This window comes from Rhinichthys klamathensis, unplaced genomic scaffold, assembly GCF_029890125.1.
Source record: "Rhinichthys klamathensis goyatoka isolate OS25496 unplaced genomic scaffold, OSU_Roscu_1.1 h1tg000396l_1, whole genome shotgun sequence".
Taxonomy (NCBI): Eukaryota; Metazoa; Chordata; class Actinopteri; order Cypriniformes; family Leuciscidae; genus Rhinichthys; species Rhinichthys klamathensis.
Window position 1 is genome coordinate 414,642 of NW_026606898.1, and position 15,546 is coordinate 430,187.

A 15,546-nucleotide genomic window follows, 5' to 3' on the forward strand; every position below is an offset into this window, starting at 1 on the left:
ACGTTGCTTCACAGCTTCGTTCTGTGTCCCAAGGTTAAGATCTTTTGGTTTAATATCTTCAGTTTAATTTCTAGAATACTTAAAATACAATTGGAGCCTAATCCTCTCATCATTATTTTAGGAATTTCAGAGGATATTAAAAGGTTAAACAACGATCAACAATGCCTCCTGTCCTATAGTCTCATCACCGAAAAAAGCTACTTCTCATGCATTGGAAAAATAAAGAAACACCCACCACAAAGTTATGGCTCAGTGATCTTACTAACACTCTCTACTTAGAGAGAATAAAATATATTCTTATGGATAAACTCCTACACTTTGAAAAAGTGTGGTCACCTCTCATTCACGATCTCTCTCCTGGCAGTGGAAATTAATGTTTCCCTCTAACTATAATAAAGTAATATTTAGACGGAAGGATTTGGCTGGGTAGGGTGGGAAAGAGGGATTATTTAGGTTTTTCTTCTTTTTTTTAATTTTTTTAATTTATTTGTTTTTGACATTGTTGTATGTTCTAAAAACAAAAAGAGGACTGTATGTCCAAACTGCACACATTTCTATGTGGTTATACATTATACTCCTGTGTATGATGTAGATGTGCTCTAATAAAAATATTTGAAACAGACATTCAAAAAGGAAATATTTAATTAGCATCAATTTGAACTTTAGATTTACTTTAATATCTACAGCAATGAAGAAAAACAGGACACAATTAATGTTACATCCACCTCTATCGTTTTATTACGTTCAATCACACTTCAGCAGAGAATGGAGCGGCCTCCTGGCGACCGATACATTTATAACAGCACATTCACACTTCAATCAACACAAACATGCATTCACCTACCCGCTCACGCAAATGTGTACGATGTGTGCTTTTCTCATCCTCGCGCATACAATGTAACAGAAGTGGTGAATTGTCCCATCAAGGATACCGCAGTATCCCCGGTAAGATCTAGCTGTGCGGACACACGAAACCAAGCCTTGTTTGGATTTGAGCTATCATACTGAAGAATTTATCAAAGTGTATTAGCATGGATTATAAGTTAAGAGCAATTGAATGACTTTTATTAATACATTGAGCAGCCGCCACCCTCTGTGGCAGGATCGGACCAGGGTCCCTCTCACAAACGAGGGTCCCTGACACCAAGAGCTCAGTAGAACTACAAATGGAGGGCGTCACAATTATTACATCTGAAGTGCGTCTTTCTGCTCTTTTATGAATTTTGTTCAACAGTCCAGGAAGTTTGATATTGTTGCACCTTCATTCTATAAAAACTATACACAGAACAAAGTCCAACAATAACAGGAAAGAGTTAGTTATTGAAAAAGAGCGCCCAAACGGATGCGTGATTGGTCATTGTTCACTTCAGTGAATGGTTTGGTATGGGGCTGGTTTATGATGTGGGGACAAGCGAGCCTCCTGTCAGATGCTTCAGTCCAGCTCAATGGGGCTGCTGTCCTCCTGAGCTTCCTCACCCTCCTCTTCCTCACCTGAGCCCATTAGGCTATTCAATAGGTTTCCTAACACAAAGAAAGCAAACCAGAATATAGTCATTTTTAAATGTCTTCACAACATACCCTTAGATTAAACTGTGCTGTGTATTATGCTGAACAAAAATACTGCAGGTTAAATACAACTACCGAAAACAATTTTGATATTTTATATATGATAATATCCTCACGCCTTATAGTTGCAGATTGGAGCTAGGCAATAAAATTGTTTAAATTTCACAACAGTACAAGCAAGCAAGCAATCTATCTCTCTCTCTCTCTCTCTCTAGTTACATTTTGCAATGAAATAAAATAACGCAAAAAACAAACAAAAATAACGACTTTATTCAACTATTCATTTCCTTCTCTGTGGGCCGTGTGATTTCATGTAGTGAAACTGCGCAAAGCTTCTGTGCTGCACGTCACACGTAGGCTCACTATTGGCCGACGCTGGTCATGTGTGTGATGCGTGTGACGTACAACCTAGAAGCTTTGCGTAGTTTCACTACGTGAAATCTCGAGGCCAACAGAGAAGGAAATGAATAGTTGAATAAAGTCGTTATTTTTGTTTGTTTTTTTGCCCACAAAAAGTATTCTCGTCGCTTGATAAACTTATGGTTGAGCCACTGTAGTCACTTGGACTATTTTAACAATGTCTTTCATAACTTTTGGGCCGGCCAGTTTCAATCCCTTAAGAAGCCTATGGAGGAGTGATCCAGCTCTCAGATTTAATCAAAAATATCTTAATTTGTGTTCCGAAGATGAACGAAAGTCTTACGGGTTTGGAACAACATGAGGGAGAGTATTTAGTGACAGAATTTTCATTTTTGGGTGAACTATCCCTTTAAGATTTGTATGCATCCAGGTATTGTTGGATATACCAATATCTTAGCTGTATAATTTGAGCTATGGTTATATTGAGAATTATGAAACTTGAAATGTTTTGTTTTTTAACAATTTGGTATAGTACGGAAGCGTATTGCATTCACTTGAAGAAAAAAGTCTACTCTGTTTTTCTGAATTAATGAGTTAATTATCTCAGAATTACGAGATAATTTTTCATGGGAAAAAAGTTTTTGCTCTGTTTTTCTGAATTAACGAGTTAATTATCTCAGAATTACAAGATCATTTTTCATGGAATTTTTTTTTGCTCTGTTTTTCTGAATTAATGACTTGATTATCTCAAAAACTCAGAAAAACAGAGAAAAAACTTTTTTCCATGAAAAATGATCTTGTAATTCTGAGATAATTAACTCATTAATTCAGAAAAACAGAGTAGATTTTTTTCTTCAAGTGAATGCAATACGCTTCCGTAGTATAGTGACTGACTAACCTAATTACAATTTGGTGATGTGTATTATTGACACAGTTAAGTGATGCATGTAAATGACGGGGTAATCATTTTTTAATGAATAAATTGGGTCTGAAATTGCGACCAAATCCCTGCATTAATAATGTCCCAAAATCTGGTGAAAGTCTTCCCAAAACAGTGAGAGTGCCACAGGGAAGGACTAATGCTATTTGGCATGCTTGTGAAATTAAACATTCAACAAGACATAAGAGCATCAGTGAGTGTTATTATTACAGTTAATTATAGTGATAGTTGGATGTTTTAAACGTACAGCAATTGCCTGCCAGGCTCCAATAAAAATGTATAACTAAATAAATATGGGTTTTTCTGTTCATTTTTACAAACTGAGATAAAAGTGAAAATTATCCTCTTATCAACAGGATACAACAGATGCTCTCTATAGACATCAAGCTGTATTTAACCCAAAATATTTATTTAAAAACAGGCCAAAAGACTGCAAACACCGAACATACAAGTACAACAGTTCTAAGAAAAATTCCATTTCAACATAGTATAGCCTATATTTGAACTATTTTTGGAAAATGAATGCATGTGTACTCCTTCATAATCTGGGTGCAATGGTGTTTCTGTAGTCAAACAGATGCAGGGATGTTTCTTACCTAGCAAACCACCATATGATGACGACTGTTTAGGTGGCACTCCAAAGAACAGCTGTCCTATTCTATCCAGATACTGGGGTCAAGAGAAGAACAACGTGTTATAATAAACATTTAAGAAGTCCAGAAGTCTTATCTCATACAGAATCCAAATGAAATTTTAATCTCTCTGAATAATGCCTGCAACTTCTAACATATTTTACTTTGTAATAACAATATAATTACATAGGACCCCGACTGAGAACCACTGATGTAGACAGCTCACTAGTCAGGACCAGAGCTAGCGTTTCAGTCATTCTGTCTACCATTGAATCTCTAAGTACTGAGAAAGAATTGCCAAAAAAGCTTGTTTTTTGATGTTAAAGAGCGTTATCAGTAACTTACCTCATTGTACATAGGGTCTCTCTTCAGTGATGGCTGATACTGCTCACATAACACTGTAAAGACGGTCAACTTCCCACTGGAAATTAAACCACATATAATCCAGATGTTGTGTTAACCGTTTTGATCCATTATTTGTTAAAACACTTATTTTTTAAATGATCCATCAGTTAAAGCTATTTGGTCTGTGGCAGGGCTCTTCAACTCCAGTCCTTGGAGGGCCAGTGTCCCTCAGACTTGCACACAAAAGGTATTCTCGTCGCTTCATAACATTACATTTAAACCACTGTAGTCCCATGGACTATTTTAACAATGTCTTTACTACCTTTCTGGGCCTTGAAAGTTGCAATAACATTGCAGTCTATGGAGAGATCAGAAAGCTCTCGGATCAAAAATGTCTTAATTTTTGTTCCGAAGATGAACGAAAGTGTTACTGGTTTGGAACGACATGGTGTGCATAATTAATGACAGGATTTTTATTTTTGGGTGAACTAACCCTTTAACAGACATATGCACGAGGCAGCCATTGAACGTCCACAAGACCGCAAGTGCACACAAGGGGCTCTAAAAGTGGGACAGGGCCTCTAAAAGCAGGACACTAGCCCTCCAGGACTGGGGTTGAAAAGCCTGGGTCTATTGCGTATCCCTACTACCCATACTGTTCATTCCCACAGCAAAGGATGCTAACAAGCATTAGAAGTTAGGAAACATCATGTTTTAAATAGACTGGAAAAGATGCTTAAGTAAGAAGTTGGTAGGAGAAACCAGATTGGGTGACCAGATCTCAAGACCACACTGTTTTTTTTTTTTTTTTTTTTTTTTTTATAATAAGAATACACATTACGATAGAAGAATAAATAGAAAAAGCCAAGAACCAGCTACACAGCTCTTGGTAAGACTAAAATAGCTTGGTATAGCAGTCACACTGATATCAAACGTCCGGTACTTAAAAATAGAGCATGACAGAAAACGTCCACCCAGACAGTCAAAGTGATTGTTTGTAGAACACCCTCTGACATCCACAGAATTTTACAATGTAGAGCATTCAAAAATAATGACAAGAGCCTGATGCTGAAATCAAAAGCATGAATACAGTCTCTCACCCATCCACAGCCAGCAGGAGGAACCACAGGAAATTGAGCAGAGGCTGGACAAACGGAGGACCCTTCTCTATAGATGGGTGCTTCTGTGTGTATGTGGTGAACACCACCAACGCGCTAGTCTTGTTTTTTAGACAAAGGAACCTGCAACCAAGACAAGATGATGAGATGTATACCAATCATAATGAAAATTAAACAGGAATCAACAAATATTTACTGAATATTATATTGACTGTGAGACAAGCACGAAAATGTTCGCATCACGTTTAGTTGACTAGACGGGCAAGAAGTAGTTCATACATCATACTCGTGCACTATTTTCCAATTATTCTAAATATTTTCCAATTATTCTAAATGCTATTCATATGATAGCTTTGTGTGAGAAACAGACCCAAACTTAAGATGTTCCCTTTTGTTTTCGGTTCACTCAACATTGTGCAAGCAGCTGACGCTATGGGAAACAGCTTTCTCCAAAAAACTGAAGCGCCAGTATAAAACATTGGCCAATGGCACCTAATTGATGTGGGCTTTTTGCCTATACATAGCAGTGCCGAATGTCAATTTCTTCAGAATCTTTCTCCTTCAGCTATCGACTGCGCTTCATCTGATGAGGATGCCAAGATTGCTCTCAAATATCTGTTGCTTCAAATGGACCTTTTGTTTAAAGGTGCTCTAAGCGATGTCACGCGTTTTTTAGGCCAAAACATTTTTTGTCACATACAGCAAACATCTCCTCACTATCCGCTGGCTGCCTGTCCCCTGAACACACTGTAAAGAAACGCGGTCTCTGCAGACAGCCCAGGCTCCACAAACAGCAACAAAAGCAAACTGCAGCGACCCGCTCCCCGAAACATAACAAACTGTTCCAGCCAATGACCGACAAGAAGGGTTTGGGGGTGTGGTTTGGGGGGTTAGTGTGCAGAGGAGGAGGAGGGAGGGTCTATCTAGCCTCCGTTTTGTTTGACAATAGTTCGAACGTCAACAAGAAGTGACGTCACCCAGGATCGCTTAGAGAACCTTTAAGGGACTTATCCAGCCATCCGCACAAGAGTTGCGTATTCAAACTGGGCTGAACCCACACTGAAGCAGCTCTCAGTGAGACAGACTGCACTCACGTCGAAAACACGAGTTTCCACTGCAGCCGTTGGACCGGAAGTCATTCATTTCCAATGGAGAGCAGTAAGGGAGTTGCATGGAGCTCTGATCATATGCGTATGCAGTAACTTCGGCTCTGATTTGAGCTTCTGATGCATTGATGTTTTTTTACTTCTGCGGCTAGACCATATGTGACCGGATGTGATGTGTTCTAATCAAAACTCTGAGCATTAAGTTAGAATTACCAATATTTTAACACTTTAACATTATTTTGTAAACACTATTTCTGTAAAATGTTAATTATTATTATTAATTATTTTATATTTATTAAATCAATATTAACGTTGATTAACTCTATAAAATCTACTATGTTTTATTTTAGATTTATTGAGGGTCATTTGTTTTGTGTGGATATATTCATACATGCATAACATTCATTAAAATTGGTAACACTTTACAATAAGGTTCATTAGTTAGTATTATTAACTAACATGAACTAACCATGAGCAATACATTTTCTACTGTATTTGTTAATCTTTGTTAATGTTAGTTAATAAAAAATAAAGCTATTCATTATTAGTTCATGCTAACTAACGTAGTTAACTAATGAACCTTATTGTAAAGTGTTACCTTAAAATCATTAATTTTACCATGGTGAATAAGCCAAGGTAACGATTGCTTCACAACCAATTTTCCTGGTTGCATTCGCACCGCCAGTAAGAATTCTGAAGTGACGTAAGCCGCGTCTGTTGTTGTGACTTTTATTTTGACAGCGCGGCGGACTTTTATTTTGACAGTGCTGAGCCAGACCCCGAGCATACAGTGCTCGCATTCTCCATGTTCATTAGTTTACGATCTGTCTAACAGTCCTGTCTAACACAATATATTAGATAGAACTGTTATTCATAGAAAGTAGATAGGAATGAAAAGTTAGTAGCGTTTGCCGTTTGGTTGATGTCCAGTGTTGCTAGCTGAGCAGAAACACAATCATGTTTGACTTTGTCCCCTCAAAGTTGCGTTGGATTTTCTCCTTAGCGTAAAGGTTAAGAGGCCCATCTATCACGTTTTTCCATGTTCATAGAGTTTGTTTCTGAAGTAAATAAATAGGCTAAAATCAGCTTTTTTTAAATGGCGGGTGCTGGTGTTTCGCATGCGTTCGGCCAATCAGCGTACACTTAGGTCACTGATAGTTCCTATTGTACTGGTTTAGACCCTACTCTGAAGTAGGAGCTAAATTAGTTCCTCCAAAAGGAGTTCCTACAACTAAAATAGTTCCTAGTTCCTGCGGTGCGAAGACGCCAAAAAACGGGTACTTCTGCCAATAGTTCTACTTTTCTATGAAAAGGTTCCTCCGGTGCGAAAGCCCCTTTGAACTCGCCTAAACCTGCATCCTCGCCCATACTGTTTGCAAGAGCTGACCTCCACCCCTCCCCTGGAGCCTGCGGTTTAATCATGTTTGGCCAATCAGACGATGGGAATGACGGCATGGCTGCCTCTGAGGAGGAAGAATGGTCAAGTACAGCGGACGAGTCCGTCTTGCATTCCCTGTCAGATCTGGAGTTCCTAACCAATGCTAATCATGTTGATACGCAGCTGTCTCAGTACTGTGGCAGCATGGATTTTTCATCTGAAAGGCATAGAGATGAGCCAGATTTCTATCAGGACAGACACGTCCAGTACTGGTTCGGGTCCACTGTGTGGTGGCAGGGCAGATTTCTGCATCTATAAAGATGCGAAGAAAGCGTCACACATCATTTGCCTAGAAGCCAGTGCATCTGCCGCTCAAAATGTTTCATCTGGAGTTACAGAACCACCATGTTTTTGTTTGCATGGACAACACTGAATTGTGGTGTCGACAAGCTGTCGTGACAAGGAAAAGTCCCAGGAGTAAGGAGACCACGTCCAGAGATCGTAATGATGATTTGGAACATTTTCGCGAGAGTGGAGGTGGATCTGTTTGCCTCCGTGGAGAACATTCATTGACCGATTTTCTGTTCAGTGTTGCATGCCTGGGAGTGGGTGCACTGCCGCGCAAATGCCAGAGGACACGCAAAAATACCTTTCCGGTGAAGATTTTGCATCTGGTCATTTGAAAAAAATCAAGGGGCACTGGGAGTCATGCTGATAGCACCGAAATGGCCCAGTCGCCTGTGGTTCCCAGTGATGGTGGAACTGCTTGCTGCAGCTCTGTGGCCCATATCACTGCAGAATACGTGGCAGCTATAGCAGCAAAACATATCCCTGTATCTGGCCTTTCAGTTGGGAAAACAGCACATCTTTGTTCAGTGCTTTGGCCAGTATAGGCTTTCTGAATAGCATTTTGTGTTATGGGATTGCACTGACAGCTTTCCAGTTTCAAAACCGAGTTCATCACACTTGGCTTATAACTCTCAGGGCCTGCACTGCCCTTTTGGAGTAAGAACCCATTCTACCAGAGGAAGGGCTTCTTCGTCCTGGGCATTAGCAAATGTTGTGTCCATCGAAGCATGTGCATGGCGACAGGATGTCCTCACCTGTATCTTCTGTGCTTGGTGCTGAACAGCATTGGCCACCAAGAAGGATTTTTAAGATGTTTGCTCATGGTATGCACCATTATTTTGCTTGTATTGTATTTGCTTAGGTGCTGATGGACTCGCCACATAGCATAACTTAGAAAGACAGCAGAGAGTCATTGAATATTAATGATACATGCCAGTATTAATGTTATCAGCATCTCTTTAATGGTGAACTGCTGGCTTTGACACTGCTTTTAATGAGGCTGTATGATACTGCTGATGGTGGTGTTGATATTTATGTCACCACCACGATATTATGTGATGGGTTGCCATTCACACAATAGGCAACAAGGTGACTTGTTGAGACTTTCCTCTCAACAGCTCCGCTCTTGAGCTGGGCAAGTTCTTCACTGTAACACAGTGTAATTAAACATGGTTCAATAGTCAGCTATTAACACAATGTTGAGTGAACCAAAATCGAAAGGGAACGTCTCTTGTTACTTACATAATCGCGGTTCTTTGAGATGAGGGAACAAGTCATTCCATACAAGTATATGAGACATGCTACACCTCATTGCCTTCAGTCGAAAGATTCTGAGGAGTTGGTGCTTGGACACCATTGCCCAGTGTTTTACACCGCCATTACTCAATAGGACTTCAGTATCTTTGGAGAAAGTTGTTTCCCAAATGCGTTAACTACTGACACAATATCTGCTTAGTAGCTCTCAAATCAAATATTATAGCGCTGGACAGGTCTGCATCAGGTTTGACCTTAATGATGATTGGTCCTTATTGCACTAATGTCACAACATCAAACTTGAAATATCACATGTAAAAGGCAACACAGCTGAAACATAAGAGAACAACAGAAACCAAGATTTTTAAACTTAAAGTTGGGATTCCTCACTCAAAGCTATTGTATAGCTTTAGAAGACCCGGAATATTGTGCATGGGTGCATATTTTGGAGCCCCAGCCCCTATTAACTTCCATACACTGTATGGCAGAGTGGCTTGCACATTCTTTTCTTGCATTTCTCGTTCTGTAGTGGAACTGGTCTGGAAAAGCATTGGGGTGAATAAATGATAATAGAATATTCAGTTTTAGGAATTAACTATTCCTTTTACGAGCTGATTTTACACTGAAACTCCAGAACTCACTGTAAGACGGCTTGTGCTACAAACATGTCCACCTCTCCATGAAATCCTCGTGCTGATGAATACTCCACCAGCATCTGTGCACAGCCCTCTCCATCAGACGAGTGCAGGAAATGATAGCGGGATTCACTGTAGTTTTGCTCTAGATGCAAACAAATAAATTACACATTCTCAAAACAGCTGGTTGATCATTGATTGGATGATCATTGTCATGTGTCTGTTTTACCTTTCCACAATGTGAGTGCCAGCAGCTGGTGTAGTTTGGGGTGGCCCAACTTCCCCGACCCTCCTGATGACCACTTGATCGCTCTGGAGACAAATGCTACTCTCTCTGGTGAATTTGGGTCCATCCGGCTGAAGAGTTTAGTCAAATGCTCTAGAACACACACCAAGAATGTAATTACACAATTAAAAAGTCATCATGTAACTTCTGCAGATGAAAAGAACCCAAGGAGATTTGAACAATACTTTTGCATAGGATTGAGCAATATTGGATATTTATCATATTCTGTATTACTTTGTTTACAACATAAAATGAACCAATATTCTCAATATTTTGCAGGTTTAAATTTTGCTATCAAATATTGCCATAGACTTTAATAAAAAGAGTTTAGCACCTGCGCCTTGTCTCATCACGTGACTGAAAGAGCATTAAGACAAAGTAGTCTTCATTTGCCAAATTGTCAGTTAAGTTTAAGTTAATTTATACAAAACAATTTGAATTCATATTTCTGCATTTCAATGAATTAGTTCAATATTTCAAATCAAAATTTTGATATATTGGTGCATATAAATGAAAATAATATATTCTATGGTTAATTTAATGACAAAGAACATTTAAATTAAAACATGCCTTGATTATTTTAAACCTTACACTAAACATTTTGAATCTGAATAAAATGACTGTTGGTTGAAATGATGGTTCCAAATACTGACAAATATATATATATACTGAATATTTTTTTAAATAATATGTAATGTCTTATTTAACTATATTCCCAGTGTCATATGTTTACAAAGAGTACCACACATAACAGAGTGAATCATGCAAAACGATTGCATTTAACAGCGTGGTGCTGCAGTACAATTAACTCATTGTTGACAATAATTTAACACATTTGTTTTAGCCTAAAAATGTACAAACATCCTAAATATTCAGAAAATTCAGCTCTAACTACATGTAAAGTAAAATATAACCACACCTCGAACTGTACAGTGTTTGCCAAAATAACAATCACCAACATTTTCAATAAACTCACCTAGTGTCTCATCATCTATTTTGGCCCCAGATTTCTCCAGGGACTCTAGTACCAGCATGGACAGATCTGCAGCACTGTTTTGCTGCTCAGGAAACAAAGAGGGGGGGAGAGTCTACTAAAAGCCAACTGTCTCAGTAACCAGTGACCTGTTCAGAGCTTTAATGACATGATAAATTAGAGCCTCTAAATGAGCCATAGCAGATGACAGAGGAACACATACCTGATTATAACTAAAGAAGAGCAAAGCCCCATTGTACATCAACTCTCTGGCTTCTGCATACTTCGCTTGTGACATGTACCTGCACCCAAAGCAACATGTTATTATTAATGTTTCTGTGGTCACACAGGGGTCATCGAACAAAGAACAATAATTCATAATTGTATTATTAATTAAACAATAATTAATTAACAATAATACTTTTAAGTGTGCATGAAATGGAAGTTGCGATAGTCTTTTCCCTATTGTGACGTATAAGTGAAACGGCTCCTCAGATAAAAAAAAAAAAAAAGTAGGGCTGGACTTTATTTTGTCCATGAGATCGTTGTTGTTTGATATTGGTCGATCTCATGTGAGTGACAGGTTGCCCCGCCCTCACGCCAGTAAATGCGTCATCAGAGAGGAGATGGTGTTTCAAGTGGGATGGGGAAGTTATTTTGAATTAAGATTATGAGGGCACATGAATTGATATATACAGTATATATATATATAGGCTATATGTTTGTATGTATATATATATATATATATATATATATATATACTGTATATGATGTGCACAGATAATACATAAATTCCATTAAAAATAAGAATTGCCCATTTTGACTTCAAAATATATGTGCCATGTTCTTAGAAATATATTATTTGTATTGATGTTGGCTTCAATTTATCCCATTTTCAAATTTACATTTGGCCTTATAAAGATCATGTGTTTTTGTTTTTTATAACTAATACCATTCATTTTGGGGGCAAATCACACCATAAGACATTTTACAACATGAACTAACCGTGTCTTATCATAAAAGCGCATACAGTTCTTTATAATTACATTTCCTGATTTTTTTCTGAATGTCCTCCATTTACAGGGGTTGGACAAGGAAACTGAAACACCTGGGGGGTATTCCAGAAAGCAGGTTAAGTGACATACCGGTTCCAAAAAAAGGAGGTAATTTTCAGAGTATGTAAGAAGACATAGCAACTCCCTCCATGAACATAACCTACAGGTTCTGTTCCAGGGTTAGTTCACTTCAGAGGTGTTCAGTGGCGCATGCATTGATAAAATTGATAAAACTCCAGTGGGCGTGACAGATTGTGCACAATATTATATATATATATATGTTATATCGACATATAAAGCATTATAAAAACAAGTTGTTGTTTTTTATACTTTTGCAAAAGGACGTTTTCTATGCTATAATGTATTTCTATAATTAAAAAAAAAATCAAAGGCTACCTTTCCTTTCAAGCAATGTGGAAGCCAAATGATTATACATAGCTATAAAAATAAAACAAACTTAAACAGCCTTGTCAATTCATCGCTCTGTTGAGAATGTCTTGTGTGTTAACCGTGAACATACTCCGGGTTGGCTGAACTTTGACAGTAAGATAATCTTGCTTTCTGGAATACCCCCTTTGTTTTAGACAATCATTTATTAGTATGGTGTAGGGCCTTCTTTTGCAGCCAATACAGCATCAATCTGTCTTGGGAATGACTGATACAAGTCCTTCACAGTGGCCAGAAGATATAAATATTTAAATCTGGTGACTATGCAGGCCATGGGAGACGTTCAACTTCACTTTCATCTTCATCAAACCATTCTGTCACAAGTCTTGCTGCATTATCATTCTGATACACGGCACCCCCAACAGGGTACAATGTTGGAACCATTAGGTGCACATGGTCCTCCAGAATGGTTCAGTAGTCCTTGGCAGTCCATCAAGCACAGTAGTGGTTTTATGTTTTTTGAATACAATGCGGGTTAGTACCTGGACATACATTTCAGACAGCTTCCTCTTGCGTCGACAGTTACTTCTGTTGGATGTGGTTCGTCCTACATGCTGGTATGCCAATATTACCCTAGATACCGTAGCTTTCTATACACCACAGAGACTTGCTGTCCTGGTCACCGATGAGCCAGCGAGACGCACACCAACCATTTTTTCTCTTTTTCACTCTGATATGTCTCCAATTATGTTGTGTGGATTTCAATATTTTATGTACAGCTCTGCGATTGCTCTGCTAAACCAAACTTCACACTTGGGAAAAAACATGGGATCAAATTTTGGCAGCATATAAAAAAGCATTACAAAAGCTGTGTAAATGAATAGGACTGCTTAACAATTGTTTAATTTCCATGTGCTTTTGTTTTGGTTGTATTCCACTGATGGTGACTAGTGGCTGAATGTGTAATTGCAAAGGTGGTTACTGAATAATGTGGTGATGTGCTCTGAAGCTGACTGTTGAACAATAAATAAAAAAAATTGGCTACTAGGCCACGCAAAGATTGGCTAGCCTATATGTGTGGATCAAAAAAGTTCAAAAGTTTTTGATCCACTTCAAATGTTGACTACTGATTATATATATGAATCCTCCAACACGATTGCTGCGTCCAATTCAGAGGCTGCATCCTTCGAAGGCCAATCGCATCACCACGGCTGCGACGAAGGGTGTCCCAATTCGAAGGCTCCTTCAAATGCAACCACCAAATGCATCCTTCGTTTCCGTGAAATGAAGGATACAACAGATGTATCCTACCCCAGAATTCATTGTGCATTAGTGACAACAGGATTTTTTTGAGGAAAATTGTCGAATTACACTTTTAAACACACGTATTGGGTTTCAACTTAATCAAATATCGAATGATACAAATGTAAAAAAATTAAGTAAAAGCAGTTCAAATGTTGACATATCGTATTAAGATGTGATTATACCTAGTTAGTTGTTTTTATATATACAGAAATGGACCAAGGTGAACATATTTAGACAGTTTGTGAACCCATTTTTGTTTTCAGACATTAATATAACTTTCAAAAAAAAAGTCTAGTACAAATGTTACTGTCACTCATCAATGGCAGCTTTCACAGTTGCTAAGCGACAAGAACAGTCTTCTGTAGGTTAGACCGTCCCATTTAACAACTCACGGTCCGATCTTCGTGGCCTTTGAAGGATGCAGCCTTTGAATTGGGACGCAGCCTATATTGGCCACTGGCCAGTGTTTCATTGTCCACTGGCCAGTGTTTCATTGTCCAACCCCTGTAGGTTGAAACGTTATATTAAATATTAATGAGTTAAGAAATGGTAATAAAACTCAATGCCTTAAATAAACTTTTTATGAGGCTTTTTTTTTTTCTTCATTATGATGTCAGTACAGTACAGTTGCATCACCCTGACATTTCTACTTTATTATCTGATCTGTGCAATCTTTCATACTGATGTTGATTGTCTCTCAATAGTGAGTAGACGACATTTAGGCACCAAATAGAGGGAGCTTCAAATTCAATGCCTATAAACAGGCTATCTTTGTAGGCAGCACACTAGGTTGAGACCATGATGTCCAAAAGGTAGGCAGCTCAATCTATGGACAGCAGGTCAAAAAAGGAAGGAAGAATGAATGACAGATAATGTTTTAATAAATCATTTCTTTTTAATAATGTCTTTATCACATTGGTCTACATTGTGGTATAAATCTGATTATTTTAGACAGAGACTTTAAACTGAAATTACACAATTCTGCCGGTTTAAAAGCTATATTGTTAAAACGCTTAAGTTCAAAGAAATGTCCGAATTAATCTGATTGGCGTATTAGATAACATTAATTTGGGTGAAGTACTATTATATCATGGTTTAATTGATAAATTATTCAGCTGGTGCAAATGTAAATCAACCTTGTTCTTTAGATTAGCATGTAGCTAAACAGGCTCACGCTGATATTTTGTCATGAATGACGTAGAAAACAACCAATCAGAAATTAGATATGACCCAAAGGGCGAGACAGGATGAGCAGCTGGCCAATCAGCGTAACCGAGGAACGTACTCAGTTGACAACAAGAAAGATCTGGAAGCGATTGGGCCCGGACTAGTCATTATTACTCCTGCAAATAGCGATAAAGCTTACCTGAAGAATAATGTGCGGTACATCTGATGGGCCTCATAATAATCTCCTCTCTCCACACTGGCTCTCAGTTTGCCCTCCACTCGCTGTACTCCTCCGCGGTTCCTCGCGCTGGAGCTCTTCAGAGACTCCTGCTCCGACATGACTGCTCCGAACAACCAAACGCGATCACTGAGCCTTCAGACTTGCCGTACTCACAATGACAAATATGGCATATGACATCCACAGACTGACGGATAGATATTTCTAATATTTTTTTTTTCCTCGTTTTAGAATCATCACAAGAAAAGACAACATACTTTTGGCACAATAGAGAGACACGCATACAAAATAAAAGATAAAAGGTGGTCAATTATGTCCGAAATGTACATTATTAAAAAAAATCCATGAACTACTACTGCAATCAATCAGTCAATCAATCAATAAAAAGTAAACAAGTACCACCAGGTAGCTATACAAAGAAATTGTAATGAAATTTCTTCTCAGAAAACACCA

The 15,546-nt window shown here is 38.3% G+C and overlaps 1 protein-coding gene across 1 annotated transcript; it reads right to left on the bottom strand.

Moving 5' to 3' along the window:
* Positions 1–715: 715 nt before the first annotated feature.
* Positions 716–15,233, bottom strand: get4 (guided entry of tail-anchored proteins factor 4). The gene is made up of 9 exons (XM_056234509.1): positions 15,055–15,233; positions 11,165–11,243; positions 10,945–11,026; positions 9,912–10,061; positions 9,689–9,827; positions 4,944–5,084; positions 3,844–3,919; positions 3,463–3,535; positions 716–1,521 (listed from the first exon to the last, which is right to left on the bottom strand). The coding sequence occupies exons 1-9, from the start codon at positions 15,192–15,194 to the stop codon at positions 1,433–1,435; spliced, it is 969 nt and encodes a 322-aa protein (XP_056090484.1). The 5' UTR covers positions 15,195–15,233; the 3' UTR covers positions 716–1,432.
* Positions 15,234–15,546: the final 313 nt, after the last annotated feature.

Bases quoted from the DNA above. Each gene is read 5' to 3' on its own strand.
- get4 (XM_056234509.1), bottom strand. From the start codon at position 15,194: ATGTCGGAGCAGGAGTCTCTGAAGAGCTCCAGCGCGAGGAACCGCGGA. The intron at 11,027-11,164 runs GTATGTGTTCCT...TTTCCTGAGCAG, and splicing joins TCTTCTTTAGTTATAATCAG to CAAAACAGTGCTGCAGATCT. The intron at 9,828-9,911 runs GTAAAACAGACA...GTTTGCATCTAG, and splicing joins GGCACTCACATTGTGGAAAG to AGCAAAACTACAGTGAATCC.